The following is a 27,842-nucleotide window of genomic DNA, read 5'->3' as shown; positions in this document are numbered from 1 at the left end:
ATATCACTGACATGTATTCACAAGCTGCTATTTTAACTTTTTGAATACTACTGTAGAAATTTGGTCATGTAAATAGATTTGATTTTTGGGGGGGTTACTTTCTTATTTTGGATTCTATCAAATAGGATTATTTTCCATTTAAAAAATTTGTTTGATAATTTATAAATGCCTTCCACTGACCTCTGGTTAATCTCTTAGTGTAGGCTTAAAGCACTCATTGTTTTTTTCCTGATGGAGTATAATTTACATACCATAGATGTTAATTGTTCTATTTGCTGAGTTGTAACAAGTGCATACACCCATGAACCCACACCCAAAGCGAGAAATCGAGCATTTATAACTTCAAGCCTCTTCCTAATAAATCCCTCACCCCTTACTCCAGGCAACAACTGATAACGATTTCTGTTAAATAGGTGAGTTTTGCCTGTTGTTGAACTTCACATCAATAGACTTTATTGCTGCGTACTCCATTGTGTAGATTTACTGCAGTTCAGCATGTTGATGGCCACGTGTTTAAAGTTTTTGGCTGTTATGAGTAAGACTTTAAAGCACTTTGATAAGGATCATTGAGAACAGCACATATTCTGTAATTAAGCTCTAATTGGGATCAGGGAGAGGCTATGAGTAAGATGGATGAAGTTACTTATTGCCTATTAAATGTGATTTTATTTTATTATTATTTTGTTTAACCTGTGCTTTCCTATCATGTATTTTCTCACTTTTTATTTTCCATCAATAATTTGATTTTATAATCTTTCTTTCACATGTCAAGCCTAGACTTTGAGAAACAAAGTTGGGAGATAGTGTATGCATATTACAGACAGAGTTGGGTGTAGAGAATATAGAATAATTTTTGGTGAAAAATAACATGCAACTGGAAAAGAGCTATTTGTCCAAGCAATAAGAGGGTGTTACATGTGTGAGAATCTATGTATGTGTGTGTGTATGTCTGTCTGTGTGTTTTGATTTAGCATTATTTTTAAGAAAACAAAAAAAATCTTAAAAAAATTGTTTGGAGCCTGTTCAGCTTTGAAAAAACTCCACTGAAATAAACTTGGTAGTCTATGGGGGCCTCTGAATAATATACCCCAATTTAGAAAGAAGATGAAGAAGGAGGTGGCATAGAAGAACAGGAGAGAGGAGAGGAAGAGGAGGGAGTTGTATGTAATAAAGTAATGCAGTCCCTGGGGAGCTGTTTGGATGACTTCCCCTGGTCTAGGGAATGACTGCTACAAAAAGGAGACAATGAAGATAAATTATTTTGACAATTGTATGTATCAGTTGATTTGGTGATTATCATCCACAGTTGTGAATATATCCATGCAGCACCTTTGCAAAGCCAGCACTGTCATTAGTCCCTTATATTAAGAGACTCACATCTTAGCTCTGTTGTTTGAGTTAACTGATAATCTTGGCACCTTAAACTTGCTTGCTTATATTTTAATTTAAAAAAAATATTTTTGAGGCCTACGAAGGTACTTGTTCGTCCCAGTTTTCTTCTTTAGACAGTAGGTTGATGCCTCAATCTCACCAGCCTGATGGAACTAGTTTAAATTCTGTTTTTGGAAGGTGGATGCAGGGTCAGTGATAGTCTGTTAGTCTGTTCTTTAGTTATTTATGAAATTCTGAGGTTGTGGAAAGGAAGAATCCTGGAGGATCTAAAGGAGATGCAGAAGGCAGTTTTGATCTATAGGAGTAAAATGCATGTTCAGTTAGTCGAGAGACCAGCAGTCATGTTTTTTGATCGTGGTGCCTTTCAAGAGGGAGGACTAAACGAGAAGAGATTAGGGTGGATTAGGTCTGATAAATGATAGTAGAAATAGAATAAAATATTCATTTGGGAAGAAAGGCCTGCCTACCTTCCGTGTTTCAGTCACTTTGCTAAGTGCTGACCTCATTTAGTTTTCATAACATCCTGGACAGAGGGTTGTTTTTTATGAAAGAGGCTAAGTGATTTTCTAGGGTCACACAGCTAGCATGGAGCATATCCAGGATTCAAGGCCAGAATTTTCTGACTCTAGAACCTCTGGTATGGTTTCCACTCTCCAGTTTTTTCATACTAACTCTGTTCTGCCCCCTGAGGCTTTGTAGGAACTTGGTGACAGATTGGGGATTAATATCTATAGCTCCTGAGTCCTTCAGTGCCTGTGGACTTTAGACTTTGAGATCCAAAGACCACTTGGAAGGGCAGGAGTGCTGGGATGATGGGAACTGTACATGAACCTCCTAAATAGGAGTGCTGCCTCTTAGAAGCTAGGCTCTAGGGTCACTGGTGTATTTGTCCATTTTGTTCATTCCCTATCCCTAGAACCTAGACTGGTGATTGGTAGTCATTAGATGCTCAGTAAATATTTGTTAAGTGAATAATAAAGGAACACTCATAGGATAGGCAGGCCCTGTTTGATGAAGCTGATCCTGCCAGGCAGGAGATCCTGGCAGGAGTGGGACAGGAGGAGAGGAGCAAGGGAACAAGCACTCTACATCTTCTGGGCAGGGACCAGGGGTAGGATTTCAGCCTCTGGGAGAACTGATCAGTACACAGCAAAGTAGGGCCAGGTTACTTATGCTCGCTAGGAGAAGGGCCTTAGTTAGTGGCAGCAAAGGGAGAGTGGACTGGAACTGGGTCTGGGGAACAGAGGATCACACTGCCCAAGGTCATATCAGCATTGGCGTAGGGTCAACTGGATTGAGCTGCTTAGTTAAGGCCCAGACATTCTCTCTGATTAAAGACAGGATTAGATCCACATCCAGTGCTGCCAGCTAGGAACTGATGGATGCAAGGGCAGGGAGCCAAGCTGTCATTAAGAAGACCAGTGGACCACTTTCTTTCTTTATGTCCACTATGTGTTAGAAAAAATAAATCATGTGGAAATGTTCAGTTGTTTGTTCTTTCTGTCTCTGTCAGTATTATCTTACTTTCAGAGTTTTTTGAGATAAAAGGAACTTGATGTCTGTTAAGTTTTTCTAATATGATTATAGGTTAAAGCTGTGTGTCCATTTAATTTTATAGTACGATTGTATGTTATTGCAAATATTTTAGAAATATTAATTTTTTAAAAAACCATTATTAGTCTTCATTGTCATTGATTATAATTTTTCATCATGTGGGCTTAACATAATTTACTTAATTGTTGCCATATTGTTCAATCTTTAGTGGTTTCTGTTTTTTCCCTACTCTTATAAGTAATAGTAAAGTAAAATTCATGTAGCCTATTCCACTTTTTAAACCGTTTTCTCAGGGTAGATTCCGAGAAACATACTTCCAGAGTCAAAGGCTTTAAAATTTATGTTTTTTGGTAGCTTTTGATGAATGCTGCCTATTTGCTTTCTAAGAGAGTTGCCTAGTTTACAGTGACAGCAAATATATGTTAGGGGCCAAGGCTTACTATACCTTGAGCTGAATGTTGTTAAAAAAAAAATTATATCAATAGTCATAAAGTGTGCTCTCATTAATTTATATTTGGCAACAAGTGAAGTATCAAATATATTTCCCATTTTTGTATGTGGTGTTTGTTCTTTCCCAAATTGCCCCTGATTATATCTGTTACTTTTGGAATATTTGATTGAAAAAGGAAGCAACCTTATGCTTATTGTGAAGGATCCAGCATAGAACGTCATCTTGTGAGGGAGAGAGGAAATCCTGGCATTCCGTTGTCATGGGGTTGAATGTTCAGTTCAATCCAAGAAAAAAAGTGTTGAATTAGAGCTAATGTACTAGTCTGGTCATGTGCCAGGCACTATGTTGAATGGTTGACCAACTTACTTAATTTTTTCAACAACTCTACAAGGTAGATGCTTCTTCATTATACACTTGAGCCACTCTTGAATAAGTTGGAGACTTTAGGGAAACCTTGGGTTAAAAATAATGGAAGAAATAGCTGTAACAGGGACAATATTATAGGAGAGGTGGCTTTCAGCCTGCCTCAGACAGCCACATTGGCCCCAGATTTTTTCTTCCATAGTACCTTTGCTTTTTCACTTGGTTTATTATACCACTGGAAATGACATCAATTACAGATAAATTCTGCTTAAGAGTCAGTGTCTCTTAAAACTTTAAATACCTCTGGAAGGATCTGTCTTGGAAGGTCTTGCGTTATTAACCATTAATGTGAATTAATAATAAGATGGCTTTCCTTTTGACCCTGCTGCAGTAGCTGTCCTGAGGATGGAGCTTGGGTAGGGGTGTGTTGGGAGGAGGGAGGTCGAATAGGTGTATTTAGAGGATGAAACACTTAGCAATCAGGAAAGGCAGACCTGGGTGGAAAATCATAGCTGGGTCCACAGAGCACAGGGCTGGCTCCCGGTGGCCGAGGCCCAGGGCTTTGAGATGGAGAAGTGTGAATGAGGTGGCAGGCTGCCAAGGACAGATATTTCCTATTTCAAAACTCTGCACTGGACCAGGTCTACATCCCAGAAAGAGGAAGGAAGCTTTCTTCTTCCTCCTTTCCTGTACCCAGTACCTCCTCAGTTCATGGCAGTCAAGTAGTAATATTATGTGTAATAATTTAATAATAGCATAATTTAATAGTGTTTGCGTAAATGTGCAGAGTATCAAGCAATCAATTGAATAAAATAAACTTGTGGAACATGACTTATTTATACATTGGGCACTAAATACAGATTTTGGAAGATATATGTTAATGAAATTTATAGGTTATATTTCATAATGAGACTTTCTTTAGTCCAACAGCGTACAGCTTCTTTAAGTTTGGGGATAATTTCTTCCTTCTGCCCATGCCCTTTGAACAGTTGTTTGCTTGTTTGTTTCATGTCATTCCTGGCACACAAGGCCCTTGCATTTTAAATAAACAAGTGCTTCTGCTTTGAATATAAAATGGCTGAGAAATGAATACAAATCTGCTTTTTAGCAGTGCACTTACTGTAAAGTAAGTGACTGAGGTTGGAGTTTTATGTTTGCGTGCTTTCATAGACATCTGGAAATCTTATATATGGAGTAATCAGACCCCTTGGTAGTTTCTTCTAATAAACATACTGTTAGGGGCTGGCCCAGTGGTGTAGTGGTTAAGTTTTGTGCACTCTGCTTTGGCGGCCTGGGGTTTGTGTATTCGGATCCTGGGCCGTAGACCTACACACTGCTCATCAAGCCATGCTGTGGCAGCATCCCACGTAGAAAAGATAGAGGAAGATTGGCTCAGATGTTAGCTCAGGGCCGGTCTTCCTCACTAAAAAAACCCAGTAAACTCCACACTGCTAGTGGCTTGGCATTTAAAAGACTTACTACATAAATTATTTCCTCCTGTGGAGTAAATGCCCAAGCTGAAAATAAACTACAGATCCTAATACCCAAGCAGAAGGAGTGTACTTGTCTAAGCAAAATGTCTTATGTGTAATTTGGCTTGTCAAACAACGTGCAGTAGGATGAAACCATCTTACTTTAAAATGTGCAGCTGGTGTAAGAGTGTCATATGGGTGCTAATTGTTTGGCTCGGGCATCTTCCATGTCTAGTGTTCTCCTTGTCTTCGCTAGTCAGTGGTAGCTTTCCCCCAACTTCTTTGTTCATAGCAGAAAACGTCTCCACAGTATATTTACGCTTTTATGTGTTTCCATATGTTGGAAATCAGCATATCTAGATGGAAGTATTTTTTTTCTATTTAACAAAATGATAGCATTTGAAGTTAAGTTTGTTTAATCAGCTGGCCATGTTCTTTTACTTGGTATTTCTCCAAACATTTCAAGATACTGCTATTCACGTGAACAAGAGTAACACGTAGAGCCTACTTAATGTTCTACAAAACGCTAGCTTGATTATCAGAGGCCTTTAAGATTCGTGGTACTCAGAGGACAGGCCAAACTGAGGTGGTCTCTGGTGAGTGGTGGGTGATAGTCACTAAGTAAATAGCTTCCCTTACCCATTGCTATCTTGGCTGGAATTCTAGAGATCCAGAAAGGGATTCCTTTACTTGCTTCTCCCTGACTTTATTTTAAACAATATGTGACTATTTAAATGCTGCATAGTCATTATTGAAAATTTAGAAAATACAAATAAAAAGAAGTAAATAGAAAACCTTCATACTACCACTAACCAGAAATAATCCCTGTTAACAATTGTAGTACACTCCTCTAGTACTGTCTCTTTTTATGTGTATGTGTTTACGAAAAAGGGGATTGTAGTATATATTTCGAATTAGCTTTTTTTAATTTGAGTTCATAATAGCTTACATCATTGTGAAATTTCAGTTGTACATTATTTCTTGTCTGTCACTACATGAGTGCTCCCCTTCACCCCCTGTGCCCACCTCCCACCCCTCTTCCCCTGGTAACCACTGAACTGTTTTCTTTGTCCATGTGTTTGTTCGTATTCCATATATGAGTGAAATCATCTGGTGTTTGTCTTTCTCAGTCTGGCTTATTTCACTTAGCATAATTCCCTCCAGGTCCATCCATGTTGTTGCAAATGGGATTATTTTGTCTTTTTTATGGCTGAGTAGTACTCCATTCTACACACACACACACACACACACACACACACACACACACATCTTTATCCAGTCGTCAGTTGATGGGCACTTGGATCGTTTCCATGTCTTGGCTATTGTAAATAGTGCTGCGATGAACATAGGGGTGCATATGTTATTTTGGGTTGTTGATTTCAAGTTGTTGGGTAGATACCAGTAGTGGGATAGCTGGGTCATATGGTAGTTCTAGTTTTAGTTTTTTCAGGAATCTCCATACTGTTTTCCATAGTGGCTGCACCAGTTTGATTCCCACCAGCAGTGTATAAGGGTTCTCTTTTCTCCACACCCTCTCCAACATTTGTTATTTTTAGTCTTAGTAATTATAGCCACTTTAACAGGTGTAAGGTGGTGTCTTAGTGTAGTTTTGATTGCATTTCCCTGATGATTAGTGATGTTAAACATCTTTTCATGTGTTTATTGGCCATCTGTTTATCTTCTTTGGAAAAATGTCTGTTCATCTCCTCTGCCCATTTTTTGATTGGGTTGTTTGTTTTTTTGTTGTTCAGTTGTGTGAGTTCCTTATATATTATGGAGATTAAATCCCTTATAGGATATATGATTTGCAAAAATTTTCTCCCAATTGGTGGGTTATCTTTTTGTTTTGATCCTGGTTTCTTTTGCCTTGCAGAAGCTCTTTAGTCTGATGAACTCCCACTTGTTTTTCTTCTGTTTCCCTTGTCTGAGAAGACATGGTATTCGAAAAGATCTTTTAAGTTCAATGTCAAAGAGTGTACTACGTATGTTATCTTCCAGGAGGTTTATGGTTTCAGGACTTAGCTTCAAGTCTTTGATCCATTGTGTATGGCATGAGATGATGGTCTACCTTCATTCTTTTGCATGTGGCTGTCCAGTTTTCCCAACTAGAAATTAGCATTTTATACTAAATATATTAGGAACACTTGTCTGAGTCCTTAAATATTTGTCTATTATATCTCTTTTGATACTTACAAAGTACTTAATTTTGTTGATAATATAGAATTTACTGCATCTGTCTCTTGTTATTGGACATTTAAGTTCTTTTCAATTTTTGATATTATAAGCAGCACTATAATTGATATTCTTATAACTAAGTATATTCACATTCATAGTTTGTCCCATGTGTAATAAAATAGCCTGTGGTTCCCCTGAAAGCAAGGCTTTTGTGCAGTTAGTTTATTTGGAAAGTGATCCAAGGGGGCAACAATGAGTGAATGGGGAATGAACTGGCAAGGAGGGAAAACCAATTCAAAATGTGGTATACGTCTGGCCACAGCTAAATATGACATGGTAATTCTCACCAGGACCTTTTGAGGAGCCTTATGAAATGTGTCTTAGAGCTATCTGTTTAGGGAACAAAATGGTGAAGTATTTATCCATCATCTTCCTTTGGACCATTCTCCATTGGTCAGGGGTGGCCCCACAAGTGTCATTTCCCCTGCACTTCCAGATTGTGCAGGTGTGAGTGCGTTTCCAGGGTAGGAAGCCAGAGAGAGGTATGGTAGGGGTTGGGGCTAGGCACTGTTAAGTTACAGTTTCACAAAAGTGACCAAAGCCAGCTTGGACCTAGATGCTGCCGTGGCGGCTTGAGCAAGAGGTGGGGCTGAGTGGTTTGCAGTAGAACCACAAGTATTCCGTGCAGATACATTCTAAAAAAAGAGTTTGTATTTCTGGGTCAAAATTCATTAAAAATTGTATCTCTTTTAAAATATATATACCCACGAGAGTAACAAATTAATTTACATTCAGGTTGATTCATTTATTAGGCCCCTAGATATTCTTCTAGTACCTGAGGATACAACGGGGTAAAACAGATGTGACCCTACTGTCATGGAGCCAATATTCTTCTGTGGGGAGAGAGATAGTAAACATGGGAGCAGATCCGTAAAATCAGTTCTAACTGTGTGATGAACAAATGAAATGAAGTGATGCTGGTAGTAGTGGCCTGAAAGGGACGGAGACCATGCTGAGAACACCAGGGTCCAAGTGGAGAAGCTCGGGGTTGATGGAGTAGAGCTAAAGGAGAAACAGGAGGGAGGAGGCTGCAGAAAGGAGAGGTGAGACCTCGAGACAGATTGCCTCCTTTACGTTTTTTCTTAGGGCTTTCTAGAAATGCCCGGGAGAGATGTTTTAGCTTTTGGAATGTGGCCCTCCCTCACTATATAGGAATTAATCACTTTTGGATTCTTAGAATATATCATTAACATTCAGAATATGTAGCAAATATAATTGCTTTTTCTTTGATGTTTTGGAACACGCTTCGGGATCTTAGAGTGCCTTGGGGTTATTTTCATCAATCGCAGGGATACTACTGGTGAAGCATGTGGAAAATGAAGCAAATGGAAATGTGGCTGGGGGTTTATTGTGTCAACATAATTCCACTTCATATAAGAAGCAGCACCATTCAGCTGCTCTAGAGAACTTAGAAAAATTAATTTTAAAGACATAAATTTATTCTTCAGACTTCTTAATTACAATGCCCAAGATATTTTTGTGACCTAAATGACGAATTAAGAAACTGTCTCTTTACATTGCTAGGTGTTTCCCACATTTGTTACCAATAGTTTATCCACTTCGTAGACAATAAGCCATGAGATTGTGATAGCGCCAGATTAAAGCACATTCTTCCTTTTCAGTGATCTGTAAAAACCACAGGAATCAGAATGATATCTGATTGATTAGATATTGAAAGATTAGAATACTAAATCTGATCTCCCAAATCAGGGTTTTCTGAAGTTCAGTAATTTATGAGCCACCTTTATGACTTTGCTATATTCTGTACTGCTGATTCTATGAAATATTTCATGTTTTTCTCTACATTGACTCAATTTTTGCTTAAATAAATCTACTTAAAGATTTTGTATTATTGAAATAAATAGAGGTTAACGTTAAAAACATATTCCTAACTATTAACATGAGAATGTTTATCTGTGTGCTATTTAAAAGCATTATACCCACTTTGGTTAGAGTTGTGTTCATAGCAAACTCGACCTGTCCCATGCCAGGTGTGTGACCTTGAGCAAGTTACTCATCTCCTCTAGCCCCTGTATTCGCTTGTGTATAAAAAGGATAATGAGATATCATTGCCTGCCAGGAGCTTAGCACAGTGCCTGACATGGTAATTACTCAATAAATGACATCAACTACAGGAATGCACTGTTGAAGTGATTGTTGTCTTTCTTACTCCTGTTGAAAAGAACAGTGTTGGAGTTTTAGAAATTAGACAAACACCCCATTCTGCACTTAGAGATGGGGCTTAAGGTAGTAGAAAGAACAATAGACCGAAGAGTTGGTGAATTCGATTATGTCCCTAGCTTTCCACTGACCAGCTGTCTGACTTGGTGTCAAGTCTTTTGGCCTTTCTAGAATTTGGTTTCTTCATCAGACAAATTAGGAAGTTTGATTTGATTTGATCCCAAGCCATCCAGCTCATAGGCTGCTGGCTGTTTGAGTGGTTCTGATTGTGGGATATGGTTCATCTGAAATTTGAGCATTTTTTATTTTGTTTTGTTTTAACTGACTATCTAACTAATATGCAAAAGAATCTAGCAGATTGGTGTGGCCCTATCTGCTTTCGGGTTTTCACCATGAATGACTGATGGTCCCCAGTCATGTCAGTAAACCTGGGCCAATTATTAGTTGTTTTTGAAGCTGTATGTAGTTAATTACATAATTACAAGCTATTGAAGTTTAGTCCTAGTAAAATTGTAAAACCGAGGCATTTTTCAAGGATTTACTGACAAAAGGAAAATATGAATAAATTCGTTTTATACATTTGACTCACATTTAAGCTGTATTTAATATATGTTTGCCAAGCTTGGAACCACTTGACTCATCATTCCATCAATAAAAAATTATATGTGAATTTCTGGCCACGTGGCCTACAATTGAAATAACTCTTATATCCCTGGCCTGCATGACTTGTTATGTGCTTTCCAAATCTGAGATTCTACAATTTTATGAATTTCAATCTCCTGACAAGATAGGTCTGGACTTGGTAGTGATGAAGTTGAAATCAATGAAGGAAAAATAAAATTTTAAAAAGCCTGCTGTAGTTGGTTTTTTAGATGGATGTGTACACCAGTGTGGGTGTATATGTTTATGTTAGCATAGTATGACCCAGTCACTGATTTTTTCTATTAAGAATATATCTTAGAAATTGTCCCGTTCCTATAATTCCTTCATTGTTTTGAATGACTGTAGAGTATTCCATTGAATGGATGCTTATAAATATTTAACCAATCTCCTTATGTTAAACATTTAGGCTTTTTTTCTAGCTTCTGTTGTTACCCACAGTAATGCTCTAGTCTTTTACATGTGAGATTTTGTGCATGTTAGTGTATCTGTAGGTTAAATTGCTGGGTCAGAGGGTATGTGCATTTGTAATTTTGGTTGAAATAGATTGCTCTTCGTGGAGTTGAACCAGTATACACTCCCAGCACCAGGACATGAGTGAGCCTGTTTCTGCTCAGCCACGTTTTCCCCCCAAGGATCCCTATCTTTCTCTTTTACCAATTTGAATACTACTGTACTATACTATGTTGTCTCTGGAAAAATGTTGATTAGGTGGGTGATCATTACTCTTTGTGCAGATTTCACAGAGATTGAATCTTACACTGAAGACCACTTTCTTAATTATGTATATTTGCTGAATTAAATGGCTGCACTGTTAAGCATCTTGGAATGTATTTTACGTTACTTTAGAGCACAATTATGGCAATGTAGAAAAACCTCCAATTTGCAAATTATCAACAACTAAAGCCTTCCATGGAGGTTCATTCTCTTAACGTAATGAAACACTATCCATATTATACAAAAGGTGTGGCTACAAACAGCATTATTTGCAGCTTATTTTTCTTAAATTCAGAAGGAAAAGGCATTATTTCTAGATACCATTTCCATGTTTTCAGAGAAAACTAATATTAGTTGGTGGAGTTGAACTAAAACACAAAAAGTTATCCTCTTGGTCCTTCATTTGTGACCATTTGATTATGTACATGCGAGCACGCACACACACAACCTTTACATCTGAGAGTTACAGATTCTGTGGTTCCTTTAAGAAAATAGAGTAGCTTGTGTTACACAAAGACATGAATGTTCCTTCTCTTTCACATTTAGGGCTTATTACAGATATTTGAGAAAACTGTAAAAGAGACTTAAAATTACTCTTTCTTTTTTTTTTCTCTTTGGGCTTCAGCTTGGCATATATGAAAGTTAATTCCTGAAGGAACTTAGGTTTTATTTATTTTTTTAATGCTAATGTGATCTTTTCTAAAATTGACCATTGTTCTAATAGTTGAGGGGTTTTTTTTTGGCTTTTATAAAAGAACAGCAGATGTTTGAGACCTTTTTTAATCAAGTTTTCCTCCTTAATTTGAAATATGGTCCTTAACATATCATTGTACTAATGCACGTACAAGGAAAAATGTTTCCATTATTTACCGATTTGAAAAGCAGTTGTGTTGTATGTGGTATTTATGGTGAAGATACTGGTCAAATTCCATAGAATAACCTATAATTAATGCAAAATCTCTTGGAGTTATTAAAATAAAAATATTACCTAAAAAGTTATTAGAGGTTATTAGGCAATTACCTTTTGTTTTTCTTTTTAGCATGTATATTACATTTTAGAGAAACTGCTTATAGCCACAGACTGCTGAATTTAAAATTGTTCTACCCCCTAAGGAAAGCAGTTTGTTGTGTTATTGAGACAGTGGAAGAACAAAATGAGGCTTTGTTGTGGTACATATTACTCTGTGCTCACCCTTCCCCACAAATCATCGAAGCTCATGATTGCTTGAACTAAAGGAATAAAACCATTTTCACTGAACCATAGCACCCCCTAGCATCCTAATAACTTTTGTTCTTAAAATTCAAGGGAACTTTTTATTTATGCTTTTAAAAAGAACATTAATCTAATATGATCTAATATCTCTTGCATTCTCGTGATCAAGAAGAGACCTTTGAAAGATTCTATAGAGATTATGGAGAATATGAGGAGGCGTTACCCTTTTTGCAAATAATTCTTATATTACTTTTCTGTGGAATGTTTGGGTCTGGATAAGGATCGTAAGCTGTGGCTGGACCTCTTGTGCTCTATGTAGGCCAGTCAGTAGTAACAGTGTTTTTTTCCAGCCAGTTGCCTAACCTGCCTATTTGTGTATTGCAGGTACTTCTCCCAGCAGCTGGTCTCTTACAGTTACAGGATGTGAAGAAGACTTGCTGTGAATTTTTGGAATCTCAGCTTCACCCTGTCAACTGCTTAGGAATTCGGGCTTTCGCTGATATGCACGCATGCACCGACCTCCTAAACAAGGCCAACATCTATGCAGGTGAGTGGAATAGACCTCAGCTGAGTTTGAACAGGGAGGAATCTGGAACTCTTGAGTTCTGCTGTGATTCTGTAGTGATTTCTGGAAAATCATGTCATGTTTCTGAATCTGGACTTTATTAAAGATATGTTTACAATCTTATAATGGTAGCACTGCGTGATTAAAGCATGCTTATAAAATACTAAACTTAAAACAACTATAAATTGATATTGGGTCTAAATAACAGAATAGCTAATTTTATGCAAGTATTGGATTCCTATGTATTTTTCTTTCAAATTGTCCAGTTAATTGGTATATGAGAAAGTGTTTGCATATGAAATTAAGTCATTTTATCTTTGTGGCTTTTTATATTCTATTCTTTCGTCAGTGAAAACAATCTTCTGGCTTAAAAATCTTCAAAGCAATGAAATTTAGATGCCTTTGGGTGGAGTAGAAAAGTAGATCCCAAATTTAGGCAGCCCTTTCCTGAGACAATGGTTTTAGCACCTTCTGCTGGCATTCTCTCCCTGTGGAGCAGGGAGGGCCTGTTAATGTTGTCAAGGAAGCCATCGCTTTGGTTGCTGTTTAGGACCCTGGGGAGGAGAGTTTCTTGTTATAGCGTTGGATGTAGGTAAAGTACACAAAAGTAACCTATAATTTATTTTGCTCTGAGATTATAAACATTTGAAAAATACAGATTAAAAGTGACTATTAGGAAGTTTCTAATTTTTTTATACTATCTTTCTGGAAGATAAACCTGGTGGAAGTTATAATGCACTGTTTCTGCCCTATATCTGTGAGACCCAATAGGAACAGTTACTGTAGAACCTGCCATAAGCACTGCCCCTTAATAAGCTCTAGAACCCCATTTTCCTCCAGCCTTCAAATGCAAGAGCCCTTCATCTAAACTCTGCTCCACTGTGCTTACGATGATGAGTAAGGGACATTGTGGCTCATAGACCTGGGTAAGGGGGGTGTGTGTGTGTGTGTGAGCATTAAGGAGGAAAAGTGCTCCTAGAATCTCTATGGAATTTATCAAAGAAATAATGGTACAAGGTGGCTGGTTGAAAAAAAAACAACCCACAACGCTGCAGTAAAACATAATAGGTCCAGTAAATTTCAGCTTCATAGATTTCTGTGGGGTGGCCTGATTGGCCTAACTATCCTTTATAAAATTGTTTCAGTGGGAAAATGTGATCTGAGTTCCAGAAAGCTTATTTATGGATGAACTTGTAGAACACAAGCTTTCTGTAAGTTGGGGAATGCCTACAATATGTAATGATATTTACATAGTCCTTTTGAGGAAGGTGAGGCATTTTAGGAAAAACCAAAGACAAATTTGGACTCATTGATGTGTTCCAGTGCAACGAATTCTGTTCTTCAGCTAAATAGAAGATATTCCTTCCAAATCTATAAGATCCATTAACTGCTAGCCATGATGTGCCTGTTATAAGTGATTTATATTAGGAAAACTAAGGAGGCTTGTATATTTTCTGATAGTTTTTTCTTCATGATACAATCACTATTTAACAAATCTTTCTTGGGTCACTAGTTGTCTCCATAGTACTTGACAAATGTTACTGACTCTTAAGAGATAGGGAGAGGGGCTGGAAAGAGAATGAATAAGGCAGGCTTAATGCAAAAGTTGTTCATGCGTAGTTCACATGAGATACTAGAACTCTTAGCTTTATTCATATCAGAACCAACTCATTTACTGTGTTTTTAGGAAGTAATTAGATTTTATTATTTTTTCCTCTTAAAATCTTAAATTTATTGTAGTATACTACAAAATATGGACAGTTTTTCACCAGAATTAGAACACCTCTGTATCTTAGTTTGTAGAGTCTGTTTTCATAATTATGCCAAGAATTTTTCATGGAAAAATTACTGTTACTTTCAGCAAAATTTTAAAGAAAAATTAGTTCTTCATTTTTAATTTACTGTATTTTAAAATCAAAATCTAGTCTTTAAAGGATGTACTGCTTTTGTACGATGCAATCTTTTATTTACTTGAGTTTCTTAAGTTTTTAAGTAACATTTTACATCTTTTATTATGAAAAATTGAACACATACAAAAATAGAATAATGCTCATCATCCAACTTTGAGTCGTCAGCTCATGGATAATCTTGTTTCAACTAGACCCTCTTGACTTCTCCCTCCTCTTTATTATTTTTTATATGTAAATTTTTTAATGAAATTTATATACATAGAAGAGTGCACAAATCATAAATTTACAGCTTGATGAAGTTTTGTATCCTCTTGTAATATTTTGAAGCAGTTCTGTCATAGTACTTTATCTATGTTTCACCCTTATAATTTTGAACCAGTAAAATTACAGTGACCAACCTCATATAATGAAGGTATTTCCATATCTTTGGTGTATTGATAACTAGTTGCAGAAGCTTTCTTAGATAAATAATCCAGTGTGATACTAAAAAAAAATTGTTCGTCATAGTGAAAATATCTGATTGTTTTTATCTTAAGCAAATAGGAGGTCGAGAGGTGAGGAGTCTATGCGGGAAGACATCTATAGCTTTCTTTTTCTGCCATAAAACAAATAATTGCATTCTAGTCCCTCTTTCCCTCCCTTCCTCCCTCCCTCCCTTCTTTCTCTCTTTTTATAATTCAAGCACTTTATGTGTCCAGAAAAATCTACCCAAACTCCTAAATTACTTTCAAGTTTAAATTATACAGCATCTGAAAAGATCTGGGAGAGTAAAGGGGGACAGTGGCAATAGAGAGAATTAATATCTTACTTTTTCTTTTCCCTGACATGGGCAGTGGGCTATGTGGGGCCTGTGACAGGCCTATCTAGACAAGAAAGAAGGAAAGGAAGAAATAAATAGTAATAGAAGAGTTAATACACACATGTATGCATACATACATACATGGGAAAAAGGGAGGAGAAAGGAGCTGAGGGAGAGAAAGGATGGGAAAGGAAAGCAGGCTTGCATAACCTCAGGCTGCTTTCTGATCCAAGGTACGACTGCACTTAAGAGACTAGAGCACTCCTTATCCTTTGAAAACTCACCAGAGAGTCTAGACATAAGATCTGCTTCATTCCTTTCTCTCGCAGGTTGGAAATGAGCTCTCTACTATTCATTATAATTAAATTGTATAGGTATAATGAGAGAATTAAGGTATTCCATGGAAATCTCTTCTGTGAACTCATGCTTATTTTTCATAATATCAACATCTTTAGAGAAAGTAAAGTTGTGAGAAACCAAGTGGGGAGGGTAGAACGTCTGAGCAAGGGGGCACGTGGAATCCATGCTGCTCATCCTGATGTGTTCTTGTGGCTACAGCAGCATGGTGCTGGCAGTCACAGCCTGCCATACTGGCCCCCGCTGCTTCTCCAGGGCATGTAGTGAACAGCTTCAAATCAGTGACAACTGAGGGGGACCAGACCAGCTGGGTTAAATGACTTGAGTGTTGAGGCATGGTGTTCTGGAGTGTAGTCAGTCTTTATTATGCTCTTGAATGATTATTTTCTTAGCTACAAAGTTCTATGAAACTATTTTTTGCTTCATACCTGAAAGTGAAATTTTTCACACGTAACTCCAAGTGTACGAACTTGTTTGGAGAATGCTAGTTTTTGGACTCTTACTTCTCATGTTTTGAGTATTGTCTATATTTTAACCTTTTCCCAAATCATTAAGACCTTTGTTTTCAGCATTTTCACCAGGCTAAAAATATATAGATAAAAACTTGAACTTATCAGTTTAAATGCATTTTAATACTGCTGGCAAAGGATTCTTTTCGAAGTTAGATTTTAATTACAACTTGAAATATGAATTTTATTTAGTCTTCCTTGTTGAAAACCAAGAGTTACCAGTGGTTAAATTGCAAGAATTTCAAACAAATTTAAGGGAAACAATAGTCTCAGTTTCTTAGTCATTCCTGCATCTTACCACTCACCACACTAAAAATTGAGAAGATTCTTAATATCAGTTCTAAGTTTTGGGGAAATTTCCAGTATCGTTGGAAGCCAGCGTTTGCTGAAATTGTGGGGTTGGTATATACTCAGCATTCCTCAGTAACAGGACTACCTGTGAAGGGGTCCTCCTCTCCAGACACTGACATGCTTTCAGTCTATTTCCTGTTCTCTTCTTGCTCTTGACCCTGTTATCTGTCAGTACATCCTAGACCTATCCAGGCTGCCCACACTACCCTGCTTTTAGCCCATCCACTATGCTTGTACGGTGGTCAAACTTTTTTATATGCCCAGCTGTTTTCGTGTGTATCCTCTCTCCGTTTGACTTACATGAAACTTTACATTTCCCCAAAACCTCATCTTGGGGGAAAACTTTTTTTTCTTTTTTTAAAGATTTTATTTTTTCCTTTTTCTCCCCAAAGCCTCCCGGTACATACTTGTATATTCTTCGTTGTGGGTCCTTCTAGTTGTGGCATGTGGGACGCTGCCTCAGCGTGGTTTGATGAGCAGTGCCATGTCCGCGCCCAGGATTCGAACCAAGGAAACACTGGGCCGCCTGCAGCGGAGCGCGCGAACTTAACCACTCGGCCACGGGGCCAGACCCCTTGGGGGAAAACTTTTTTAAGGGGCCACTCCCCCTGACTCGCTGGAAACATGGATAGAAAGGTACCACTTCTAGACTATTTTTCTGTCACTGTTGCCATCCTCAGTTCTGCATAGGCTGGCTCTCGGTCTGCAGCATTCTCTCTGCAGCCCATTTTCTGTCTTGGCCTCCATGCATACTTCTGTCTTGGATGCCTAGATTGTCTTTTCCATCTATACTTTGTTTCTTCTGCCATCAGCAATTTCAAAATCTGTAACTCTTGGCTCCCCTTGAGATTCTGTTTGTAGTGACCACCATCTTTCTTCCATAAACCTACTTGCTACCTTAGAACACAATTCTAGTGCATGTTGGACCTTGTTGGTATTTGGAACTCTAAGGTCTCAACCTTTGTGCTCTTGTATTTCTTCATAAATCTGTACTGTCTGGTCCTGGTTCTCCTAGCCATCTGTTGGCTACTTAGCTTAGACTCAGTGGTCAGTCATTTCAAAGCTACTCTCTTTATGTACCTGGCATTGCCCAAACTGCTGAAGGTGATAAAAGGCTCGATACAATTTAACCCCTGCTTACAAGGAGTTTATAGGCAATAATAGTCAACTCATACCCAAATTTCCTATATCCAGATTATGGTTTATTCTCTATAAAAGCAGTTTCCGTAACATTTTCTTCTGCAATCAATTTACTTCAATCATTTGCCCACCCTTCTATAATTTAGGCTAGGAATCACTGCTTGGGGTAAACATCTGTTAAAACAAGCCCATGATTTTGAAAGCTGTCCTCTTGAAAGAAACTTGTGTTGAGAGAGTGGTTTTAATAATGGTATTACTAGCCTTGACTGTGTGATATGCCTACTAAAGAATGGATGCTGATTATTTAAGGGTCTATTGCAATGTTAATTTACAGATACAGAAGAATCTTCCTTTGGAGAACTGTGAAAGCATTTATGTATAGCACTTCCTGATTGAATTCATGCCACCATAAATGACACTTCTTAAAAGAATTAATCATTTTTATATTCTTGCACTCATTATGGTCCTCATTTATGCCCTAGTAAACTAAATGCAATCTCTGTTCTGCTTTGTTGACAGTTTTTCTAGCTGAGATGAGTTAGCTGTTTTCAGGTTTCACCAAAACTGTCTATGTTAATGGAACTGCTAGAGATATAGATGTGAATTTATTTTTTCCTATAGACTAATAGTATTCAAAATCAAAGAATTGTAGAGTGTTAGCACTTGCAGGGAACCTTAGCAGTATCTAGTCTAACTCTTTCATTTTATTAATTAGAAAAATGAAGACTAGAGATATTTTGATTTTCCCAAAAACACTTTGTCTCTCATGGAGGAGCTGTTCATGGATCTAAAATACTGTTGTTACTCATGTACTTACACTCACTTCTCAGACGGGATTCTGCACTAGATAGAATATAGAAGAATTACAGAAACCCTTCCTAGCATTCAGTTGTGATCACAAAGGTGCTTGGTGTTTAGAAATCAAATGTAGAGGGTACTTTGTACCTTATCATAGTGTTCAAAGCAGAACAAACAAAACTTTGGACGTCTCTTATTGATTTCATTGGACTTAATTTGGGATGAGGACCTGAGCTGATAAACCCTATTGACCTGGTGTGACAAATTCTAGGGATTGTCTTTCATTCCTTGATAAGATTATTTTATTTGCAGGAAGGAAGCAAACAGGAAAGTTCAACTACTCTGGAGAGTGAAGAGAATCTTTATATATAAGCAAGAATGTGTCTGTATATTATGTGTGTAAAATATATGTGTTTAATGTATATTGCATATTCATGGCATAGTCTCTGATAACAGGAATTATCCCCTATTGCAGTTATGGGATTTATTCAGAGAGAAGGAACTGATTATTGAATGTCAGTGTAACTAGACTGGCTTCACTCAGTGGCAGTGGTAAACTAGTAAAGGCAAATTACTAGTGTCACAATGAAAGCTCTGTGCTATAAACAGAATAATCTGTCAGTATGTGAGTGAAAGGATTGGAAAGAGTAGTTGAGGTTGGTAGCAGAGTGAGAATTAGAGAAATAGAGAGAGAGAGGAGGTGACTGAAGCAAGATTGTGGATATGGGAACTGACCCTGGATATGAGTAGAGGAAAGAGACTAAACTCTGAGATGCTCTGCCCTTTAGCATTACATTCTAGGTAAATGCTTAGTAGTGTGGGGGATCAGAATTGGCCACCTCAAGATGTGTCTCTTTGCATGCGGATTATTTTGGGCTGGTTACTTTTAAGAAATTGCACACGGGAGAAACTCTGAAAGCCAAGTAGAAGTTACCCTTTGAAAGAGACATTTACATTTGTAAGGGAAATCTCCATTTGTAAAGGTGTCTCTGTCTCTGTACCAGGAAGAGGGGGATCACATTATCTTTAGAAACTCTTATCACTACAGAAGGCAAGGCCTTAAATTTGTGTAATAACCTTGCTCTCAGTTTACTGAGCTTTTTCTGGTAATCTCCCATAACTGACTCCCTCCACCCCCAACATTCTCCTTTGTCTTTAAGTGAAGGTGTCATTTAAGGTGATAACCTCAGCCATTCTGGTGAGTTGCTCAGTTTTCCTGGGTTTCTCCCATGTATACATGTTATAAAGTTTTATTTGATTTTCTCTTGTTCTTCTGTCTCATGTCAGTTTAATCATAGACCAGCCAGAAGGACCTAGAGTGGGTAGAGGAATTGTCTTCCTCCCCTACAGGTGGTACGTTTTAGTGTGTGCATATATATTGCCAGGGTGCCATAGCTGCTAATTTTTACTATACCTTAATGAGGTACAGTAAGCTGAATAAACATTTAGTGAGAAGGAAGAATTTCTCATCTTGGCTTTATGACAAATATTAGGCTCTTATTAGCCAAACCAATCCAAAGATGTATGGTTTTAGTTTATAGTGTATTTAATAGCAATCAATAATGTAATTGTGTCTAGAAAGTTGTAAGGTGATTATCTCATTCTGTTCTGCCCTGGTCAGACCATATCTATGAAATTGAGTTCTTTTTCAGGTTACATGCTTTGAGAGAGTCTGATGAACTGAAGCCCTGAATTCAGAGCCATGATAATGATGAAAACCTCAAAACACGTTGTACAAGGAGTGGTTGAAAGACTTAGTTTCTACACTGTAGTAGGAAAACTTGGGAGAACATAATGCCCTCTGTAGATGGTTGAAGGATCATGAGAGAGAGAGAGATTAATCTTGTTCTGTGGTGGGCAGAAGTAGCATCAATGTTGCAAAATAAGAGGGAGAGAGATTTTAGTGTGACATAAAGAGGAACTTCCACTTATAGTAAGTGTTCAAGAATGATGGGACTGCCTTGCTGTCTGTTGATGTGTGCAACTGCAGCCAGATATCTACTGGATATGAATATTTTAGAGGTTACTCTTACATATGATAAAGTTGTGTCCGGTGACCTTTCAAATCCCTTATATCACTAAATCTTATGATTTCCTATGGAATTACTGAGAAGGAATCAATGGGATTTGTGAAACAGTTTATTTTAGGAAGTTATTAAAGAGAGGAAGGGATGGAGGAAATTAAAAAAAAAAGGGGGGGAGTTATTTAATGTATCTAGAGTTTCACATTTGCAAGATGAAAAAGTTCTGGAGCTCTATGTCCCAACAATGAAGTATACTTAACACTCCTGAACAGTATATTTAAAAATAGTTAAGATGGTGAATTTTGTGTTGTATGTTTTTACCACAATAAAAAAAGAGGGAAAGAGTGAAGAATCAGCTGTTACTCAGACTTCATGTAGCCTTGAAATCAGTATGGATAGTAGAGCCATTAAGACACAAAAGGAACACAGGAGGTCAAGCAGGTGTCTGGAGGAAAGCACTGACACTGTTTGAAGTGTAGATTGGTCTTAGTCTTGATTGCTCAGGGGAGAACCAGCAGTGAAGTGCAGTATCAATTTAGGGATTCTCATACTGGACAAGATGATTAACAATAGCCAAATATAGCTTGGCCAGAGGAAGAGCTTGATTTATTTTAAGGAGATAATCAGCAGACACAGCCAGAGAATCTTTGTCAAGCATCAACCCAAGGAGTGAAGCAAAGCCATCAATGGAAAGATGCACAATGATGAACAAAATCAGACCATAGAGCTCAAAACAGGCCAAGGTAAGTGGCCTAAGACAGTGAACAATGTGAGGGTTGTACAGGACTGCTTGTATGTGTTGTTGGCTGCTTGGTGTGGGGTGGATCTGTCTGTTCAAAAAAGCCATGACTGTTAAACAGGTCGTAGGGAGACTGATAGACAGCTGGAGATTCAAATATTGGGGTTTGGGAGAGAGGTTGGCTTTAGGAACAACCACACTGGGGTCATAGTTGAAGATAACTGAGGACACATGAATGTGGATGAGATTGTTAAGGGAAAACAAGCAGAAGAAGAAAAGGAGGCTCAGGACAGGCAGGACCATAGGTAATCCCTAGTTTTAGGGAGCTGAAGGAGACAAACTTAGTGGTCAGAAAGATAGAAAAATGTATTATAGAATCCAGTCTAGGAGGGTGTGTCATCAGAGTTAAACACTGTCCAGGGATTGAGAAATACTAATCCTAAGAAAAGGACTTCCAAAGAACAATTTCAGGGGAAAGGTGAGCTAGAGGCAATGTTATAACAGACAAAGATGTGAGTGTGCATTGAATGCAGAAGCTTCAATATTAAGATCTACCCTGAAGAAGTTTGGTGTAAAGGCCAGCAAGTAAAGCAGTGGCCCACGATGGGGAGGTGGAGGGATGGAGGTGGGTAAACTGTTGGTCTTTTCTTTTTTAAAATAGCAGATATTTGTCCACTGAAGTCAAGACAATAAAATGCATTGACTTTCTTTTTTTTTTTTTAAAGATTGGCACCTGGGCTAACAACTGTTGCCAATCTTTTTTTTTTTTTTCCTGCTTTATCTCCCCACACCCCCCCTGCACATAGTTGTATATGTTAGTTGCAGGTCCTTCTAGTTGTGGGATGTGGGATGCCGCCTCAACGTGAACCCTGGGCTGCCGCAGTGGAGTGCGCGAACTTAACCACTCGGCCACGGAGCCGGCCCCTGCATTGACTTTCTATAGCAACATTTTTCTTTCTCATTGGTGAAGGAAACTGGTTGGCCCAGTTTGGCAGATATTTTATTTTTTCTTTGTTTTAAAAATTTTAACCACTAATGTTTTCACATGGTTAAAAACATTGTTTTTGATCATGGTGACATAAGATATCCCTCATTTTTGTCCCCTCTCTGCCACCAATAAATATTCCACATCCGTCTGTGAACAACAATGCCTTTGTGAGAGCTGTGGGATCCAGCACCATAGGCCAAGGGACCCAGAAGGAACTTTGGCCATCCATGCATTGGCTAGTAGGCAGACTGACCTCAGTCCCAGCTTTGAACCTTGAAGTGACCCATGAGCCAGTTCCAGCCCCTCTTCACTGCAGTCTGGGAGACTCTGGAGAACACTGACCTAGACAATCATGCTTGGAAGAGAGATCCTTTGTGAAAGTCCAGGTTTCTAGAGGATAAGATCCAATACTTCATTAGAGGAAAAAAAATACGAGTTTGGCCATGTTGGAGTGGGTAAGAGGAACAGTTAGACTTTACCTGCATTGCCTCTCCCCAAAGGCGGCATAGCATAGGGCCCAGAGAGATCTTCCTCAGCCTGTGATTCCTCTTACAGGGGAAAGAGAGAGCATGTGAGTGAGCAACCAGCTTCCCCAGCTGTGTGGATGCTGCCAAAGAGACTCATTTCTCTCTGGCCCCATCCAGAGTACTAAATCAAGAGCTCCATGTCTTGGGGGCAGGAAGAGTCTGGGAAAGCAGCATGTAGAACTCTCAGAGGACCTTAAAGGGACACAGATCTTACTAACTGCATAGTGAATTCCATCAAGAAGCTTGCCCACAAGTCACTGGGAAAGCCCCACCTGTGGATGCCCTCAACTAACCCATGGGCACCCCAAGTCCTTCCATGCCTACCCTACCCCAACTCTGGCTAGCTCTGTGTGTGTGTGCTTCCGGAGGAAGCAGTGAGAGTGAGCTTTGAAAGATGGCAAATGAGCACGTGCAGAAAGCAGGCTTGAATCTGTGGGTCAGGTAGAGACCACAAACTTCACTGGTAGCACCACCTGTCAGAAAACAAAAGAGAGGCTGTCAGCACTCAGTTTGGTGCATTGCAGGATTGAGAGAAGGCATACAAGCTTAAGAATTCTGCCACAAAAGGGAAGAAAATCATGGAGCAAGTGTATCCATAGAAGGTCTGAAAAAGCCTCAAAGGGCAGTAAAAACTGGAGGAGGTGACTACTACTTCAGATGTGAAGACAGCAACACACAGCTCGAAGAAACATGAAAAATCAAAGTAACATGACGCCACCAAAAGGTCACCATAATCTTCCAGTAACTGAACCCAAAGACAGAGATCTATGATTTACCTGACAAAGAATTCCAAGTAGCTGTTTTAAGGAAACTTGATGAACTACAAGAAAACAGAGAAAGACAATTCAGTGAAATCAGGAAAACAATACATGAGTAAAATAAGAAGTTTAACAAAGAGAAATCATAAACAAGAACCAAACAGAAATTCTGGAGCTGAAGAGTTCAGTGAATGAAATGAAAAATGCAATAGAGATCATCAATATCAGACTTGATCAAGCAGAAGAAAGAATCAGTGAGACTGAATACAGGAACTTTGAAACTATCTAGTCAGAGAACAAGGAAAAGGAATGAAAAAGAGTGAAGAAAGACTATGTAATCTCAGAGATACCATCAGAAGAACCAATGTGTGAATCATTGGACTTCAAGAAGGAGAAGGGAGGCAGAGAGCTTGTTTAAAGAAATAACGGCTGAGAACTACCCAAATCTAGGGAAAGATTTGCATATTCACGTTCATGAAGCTTTATAGGTCACCAAACAAAATCAGCTTAAATCCTCTCCAAGATGCATTATAATAAAAGTCAATAATCAAAGACAAATAGATCTTTTTTTTTAATAAAGATTGACACCTGAGCTAACAACTGTTGCCAATCTTCTTTTTTTTCCCCTGCTTTTTTTTTTTCTCCCCAAATCCCCCCAGTACATAGTTGTATATTTTACTTCTGGGTCCTTCTAGTTGTGGCATGTGTGACACCGCCTCAACATAACCTAGTGAGCAGTGCCATGTCCGTGCCCAGGATCCGAACCCTGGGCTGCTGAAGGAGAGCATGCAAACTTAACCACTCGGCCACGGGGCTGGCCTCCAAATAGATCATCTTAAAAGCAGCAAGAACAAAAGCTTGTAAGGGAAGCCGCATAAAACTGTCAGCATATTTCTCAGCAGAAACTTTCTAGGCCAGGAGAGAGTGGGGTGATATATTCAAAATGCTGAAAGAAAAATACTGTCAACCAAGAATACTTTACCTGGGAAAGCTGTCCTTCAGAAATGAAGAAGAGATAAAGACTTTCCCAGACAAACAAAAACCGAAGAAATCATTATTACTAGACCTGCCTTATAAGAAATGCTGAAATGAAAGGATGCTAATTAGTAACATGAAAAGAGATGAAAATAATACAAGACACTGGTAAAGGTGAGTATATAATTAACTTAAGAATACTCTAATACTGTAATAGGGTGGTGTGTTAACTCTAGTATAAGATTAAAGGACAAGAATATTAAAAATATAGCTACAATAATTTGTTAGTGAATTCACAGTATAAAAAGAGGTAAATTGTGACATCAAAAACCATCAAATGTGGCGAGAGTGAAAGGGTGAAGTTTTTCTGTGCAATTGAAGTTAGGTTATCAGCATGAAATAGACCGTTATATCTATTAAGATGTTTTATGTAAACTTCATGGTAACCACAAGATAAAAACCTACAGTAGATTCACAAAAGAAAAATGAGAGGGGAATTAAAGTATACCATTATGGAAAATCAGCAATTCACAAAGGAAGGCAGCAAGAGAGGAACAAGGGAACTACAGAACAGCCAGAAGACAATGAATAAGATGGCATTAGTAAGTTCTTACCTATCATTAATACTCTAAATGTAAATGGATTGAGTTTTCCAATAAAAAGGTGTAGGGTAGCTGGATGGATTAAAAAAACTAGAGTGCTATATGATCAGTTCGGCTCCATGCTGCCTACAAGAGACTCACTTCAGCTTTAAGGATACACATACCCTCAAAGTGAAGGAATGGAGAAAAATATTCCTTGCAAGTGCAAATCAAAAAAGAGCAGGGGTGTCTATACTTATATCAGACAAAATAAATGTTAGCCAAAAATGTAATTAAAGATAAAGAAGGTCATTATGTAATGAGAAAGAGACCAATTCATCAAGAAGATATAACAATCATAAATATATATGCACCCAACATTGGAGCACCTAAATATGTTAAGAAATACTGACAGATCTAGAGGGAGAAATAGACAACAATAAAACAGTAGTAGGGGACTTCAGTAACCCACCTTCGGCAATTTTCCAGACAGAAAATCAGCAAGGAAACGTTGGACTTGAACTATACTTTAGACCAAATGGACTTAACAGACATATATAGAACATTCTATCCAACAGCAGCAGAATACACATTCTTTTTAAGTGCACATGGAACATCCTTCAGGATAGATCAAATAATAGGTCATAAAACAATTTTTAGAAAATTTAAGAAGATTGAAATCATACCAAGTACCGTTTCTGACCCCAATGCTATGAAACTAGAAATCACTAATGGGAGGAAACTGGAAAATTCACAAAATTCCAGTGGAAATGAAACAGTACACCTGAATAACCAATGAGTCAAAGAAGAAATCAAAAAGGAAATAAAATATCTTGCAACAAATGAAAACAGAAACATACCATACCACAATCTATGGAATGCTGCAAAAGCAGTTCTAAGAGTGACGTTTACAGTGATAAATGCATACATTAAGAAAAAGATCTCAAACAAACAACCTAACTTTACACCTCAAGGATATAGAAAAAGAACAAACTAAGCCTAGTTACCTGAACGAAGGAAGTAACAAAGATCAGAGCAAAAGTAAATGAAATGGAAACCAGAAAAACACTAGAAAAAGTCAATGAAACTAAGAGCTGTTTTTTTTTTCTAAAGAGAAAATTGGCAAACCTTTAGCTAGACTAAGAAAAAAAGAATATTCTGGTAAATAAAATCAGTAATGAAAGAGGAGGCATTGCACTTCATACCACAGAAATACAAGGGACCATAACAGCCTACCATGAACACTTGTATGCCAACATAACCTAGATGAAATGGATAAATTTCTAGAAACATACAAACCTACCAAGACTGAATCATGAAGAAATATAAAATCTGGACAGACTAATAATAAATAAGGAGATTAAATCAGTAATAAAAAACCTTCCAACAAAGACAAAGGACCGTAGGGCTTCACTTGTGAATTCTGTCGAACATTTAAAGAATTAACACTAATCCTTCTCAAACTCTTCCAAAAAATAGAAGAGGAGGGAATACTCCCAAACTCATTTTGTGAGGCCAGCATTACCCTCATACCAAAGCCAGATAGGAACATTACAAGAAAAGAAAACTAAGGCTGAAATCTCTGATGAATATAGATGCAAACGTTCTCAACAAAATATTGGCAAACTAAATTCAACAGCACATTAAAAGGATGATACACCATGATCAAGTGAGATTTATCTGTAGGATTCAAGGATGGTTCAACATCTGCAAATCAATAAATGTGGTACACCACATTAGTAGAATGAAAGATAAAAGTCATATCTCAATAGATGCAAAAAAGCATTTGACAAAATACAGCATCCTTTCATGATAAAAATTCTCAACAAATTGGGTATAGAAGGAACATACCTTAATGTAATAAAGGCCGTATATGACAAGCCCACAGTTAACATCATATTCAGCAGGGAAATGTCTAAGCTTTTCCTCTAAAATCAGAAACAAGACAAGGGTGCCCACTCTCAGCACTCCTATTCAACATAGTACTGGATGTCTTAGCCAGAGCAGTCAGTCGAGAAAGAAATAAAAGGCATCCAATTGGGAAAGAAGAAGTAAAATTATCTTTGCTTGTGATGGTATGATCTTACGTATAGAAAATCTAAAGACTCCACCAAAAAAACTATTAGAACTGATCAGCAAATTCTGTAAAGGGGATACAAAATCAACACAGATCAGTTGAGTTTCTATACATCAGCAGTGAATTATCTGAAAAAGAAATAAAGCACTCCCATTCACAATAGCATGAAAAATGGTAAGATACTTAGGAAAAAATTTAACCAAGGAGATAAAAGACGTGTACGCTGAAAACTATGACTTCGATGAAATTGAAAAAAAACACAAATGGAAAAAACCACAAGTAATATTGTTAAAATGTCCATACTACCCAAAGCCATCTATATAGTCAATACAATTCCTATCAAAATTCCAATGGTATTTTTCACACAAATTTTAAAATCCTAAAATTTGTGTGGAACCACAAAAGACCCCAAATAGCCAAAGTAATCCTGAGAAAGAACAAAGCTGTAGGCATCACACTTTCTGATTTCAAACTATACTAGAAAGCTCTAGTAAGGAAAACAGGAT

General features: G+C 37.8%; 1 protein-coding gene across 3 annotated transcripts in view; it reads left to right on the top strand.

Annotated features, from left to right (window-relative positions):
• The window catches only part of KLHL2 (kelch like family member 2), a 107,382-nt gene that overhangs the window by 41,227 nt on the left and 38,313 nt on the right, over positions 1 to 27,842 (top strand). For all 3 annotated transcript variants that reach the window (XM_070608358.1, XM_070608357.1, XM_070608363.1), the window contains one exon: positions 12,623 to 12,785. In XM_070608358.1, coding sequence (XP_070464459.1) covers positions 12,623 to 12,785 — 163 coding nt within the window. The remainder of the gene's footprint in view (positions 1 to 12,622; positions 12,786 to 27,842) is intronic.

The sequence above is a fragment of the Equus przewalskii genome, chromosome 2 (genome assembly GCF_037783145.1).
Source record: "Equus przewalskii isolate Varuska chromosome 2, EquPr2, whole genome shotgun sequence".
Classification (NCBI taxonomy): Eukaryota; Metazoa; Chordata; class Mammalia; order Perissodactyla; family Equidae; genus Equus; species Equus przewalskii.
The sequence above is the reverse complement of the archived record's forward strand: the minus strand, read 5'-3'. Positions and strand labels throughout refer to the sequence as shown.